Source organism: Gavialis gangeticus, unplaced genomic scaffold, assembly GCF_001723915.1.
Source record: "Gavialis gangeticus isolate Ggan-Ray unplaced genomic scaffold, GavGan_comp1, whole genome shotgun sequence".
Lineage (NCBI taxonomy): Eukaryota > Metazoa > Chordata > Crocodylia > Gavialidae > Gavialis > Gavialis gangeticus.
Genome location: NW_017728997.1, coordinates 27,640,221 through 27,641,895, shown reverse-complemented (window position 1 = coordinate 27,641,895; position 1,675 = coordinate 27,640,221). Strand labels below are relative to the sequence as shown.

The following is a 1,675-nucleotide window of genomic DNA, read 5'->3' as shown; positions in this document are numbered from 1 at the left end:
GATGATCTACTCAGGTCCCTACCGACCCTAGAAACTATGAAACTATATACCTACTATATATATAATTCTCAGTTGAGGTCAAGAACAAACTATATCCAATCCAGGATCAAAGACACTTAAGTCTTGTTATTTTCCATGTCACTAAGATTACAAACAAGAGTCAAATATCCAAAACCAGAACATCAACTAATATTTTCTTGCCCCCTGTCACAGATTGCCTGCTAAGGGGTGCTTGCTCAGGACTACTGTGGCTTTATTTGGTCTCTGAGTGTCCCCCGACAGAAGCCATGCCTGGGCTGGTGGAGCAAGGGGGCGCTCAGGCTCCCTCCCCCTCTGAGACCCTGGCCTTTTGGTCCCTCTCACTCCCTGATTCCCCATGACCACAAGGAGGTTGCAACCAGTTCTGCTCCTGAGAGAGAAGACCTAGAACAACCCAAAGTTTCAAGCGGCAAAACAGACAGTCTCTTCAGTAAGGGTATTTGCCAGAGCCAGAGACTCTGTTCCCCTCCAAAGGGGTTAAGCAGTCTGTCTCTTCCCAGTCCAGCACAAACAGCCCTGAACACCCTTAAAGAAAAAACAGGCTATTCTCCCATATGCAAAGTTATTTTAATAGATTTTAATAGATTTTCTTTCCCTATATGGACAATAAAGAAAAGTAATCCTGTCTTCCCAAGTGCAGCCAACTGAATTAGCATTATATGTGGACAGTTGTCGAAACCCCAATTTATATGATTAAGAACTATGGACACAGAAGAACAGTAGATTTAGTCCCTGTTTTTTTGCTAGATTAAGAGTAAGGTACTCTAGGAAATTAATTAATTATCTTCTAGTTTCTCATAACATTTTTTTGTCTTACCTTTTTCTGAAGGACATTGATTTTTCTTTCCTTTACTTCTAACATGTCTTTCATATCTCGAATCTCTCCAGCCAGGGTTCCCTTCTCTTCTGTGAGGTCTTGCAGTTGCTTTGTTTTTTTATTAAGAAAAGTTTCTTTTTCCTCCAGTCGTAATCTCAAGGCATCAACCTGTAATCAGTAAAAGAAACACACATTCAGATTTTGAGGAAAGAATATTAGTAAATACAAGTTTCAGTTATGTATGTTTTTCCATTCTAGCCCCCTGTTTTCTGTCACTTATGAAGCTTTCACCTTTTTGGCTAAAATTTTGCAGACCATATCTCTGCACAAAAGGTGTTTAAATTCAACTCAATGAAATAAATGCAGCTTCACATAAAAACATTTGCCAATCTAAGTTTTTTTTTCTGAACAGCTCTAAGGCAGTAATAGCTAGTATAGTACTTTGAAATTCAGTACTGAAACACCCTTGAGTTCTACAGGCAATGAATAATTTAGTAAAACATTCATTTGGATTTGATAATCCTACAGGTCACTGAAAACGACTTAATTCACAGGCAGTGCATTTTTTATTCTTTTCTAAGACCATAAGGAAATAACTAGGAACAGAGGCCGTGTGTAGATGAGACAAGAGGATTGTGTGCACAACACTTTAAAGTGGGCTAAATGCTTTTGCACCACTTTAATGGTGTCAGTGTTTGCACGCCTTGGCGGCATATTCCATGTTAATTCCAGCCGCTTTAGGAAATTCGGCGTCATAATGCACCTTAAATGAGGGACTCCTTGAAGGATTTTTAGTAATGCGCCTCAAGTGACTCCTTA

General features: G+C 39.4%; 1 protein-coding gene across 1 annotated transcript in view; it reads right to left on the bottom strand.

The window, feature by feature from the left end:
* ERC2 (ELKS/RAB6-interacting/CAST family member 2) overlaps window positions 1–1,675 on the bottom strand; it is a 1,129,221-nt gene that overhangs the window by 623,542 nt on the left and 504,004 nt on the right. The window contains exon 8 of the mRNA XM_019505002.1: window positions 857–1,024. Coding sequence (XP_019360547.1) covers window positions 857–1,024 — 168 coding nt within the window. The remainder of the gene's footprint in view (window positions 1–856; window positions 1,025–1,675) is intronic.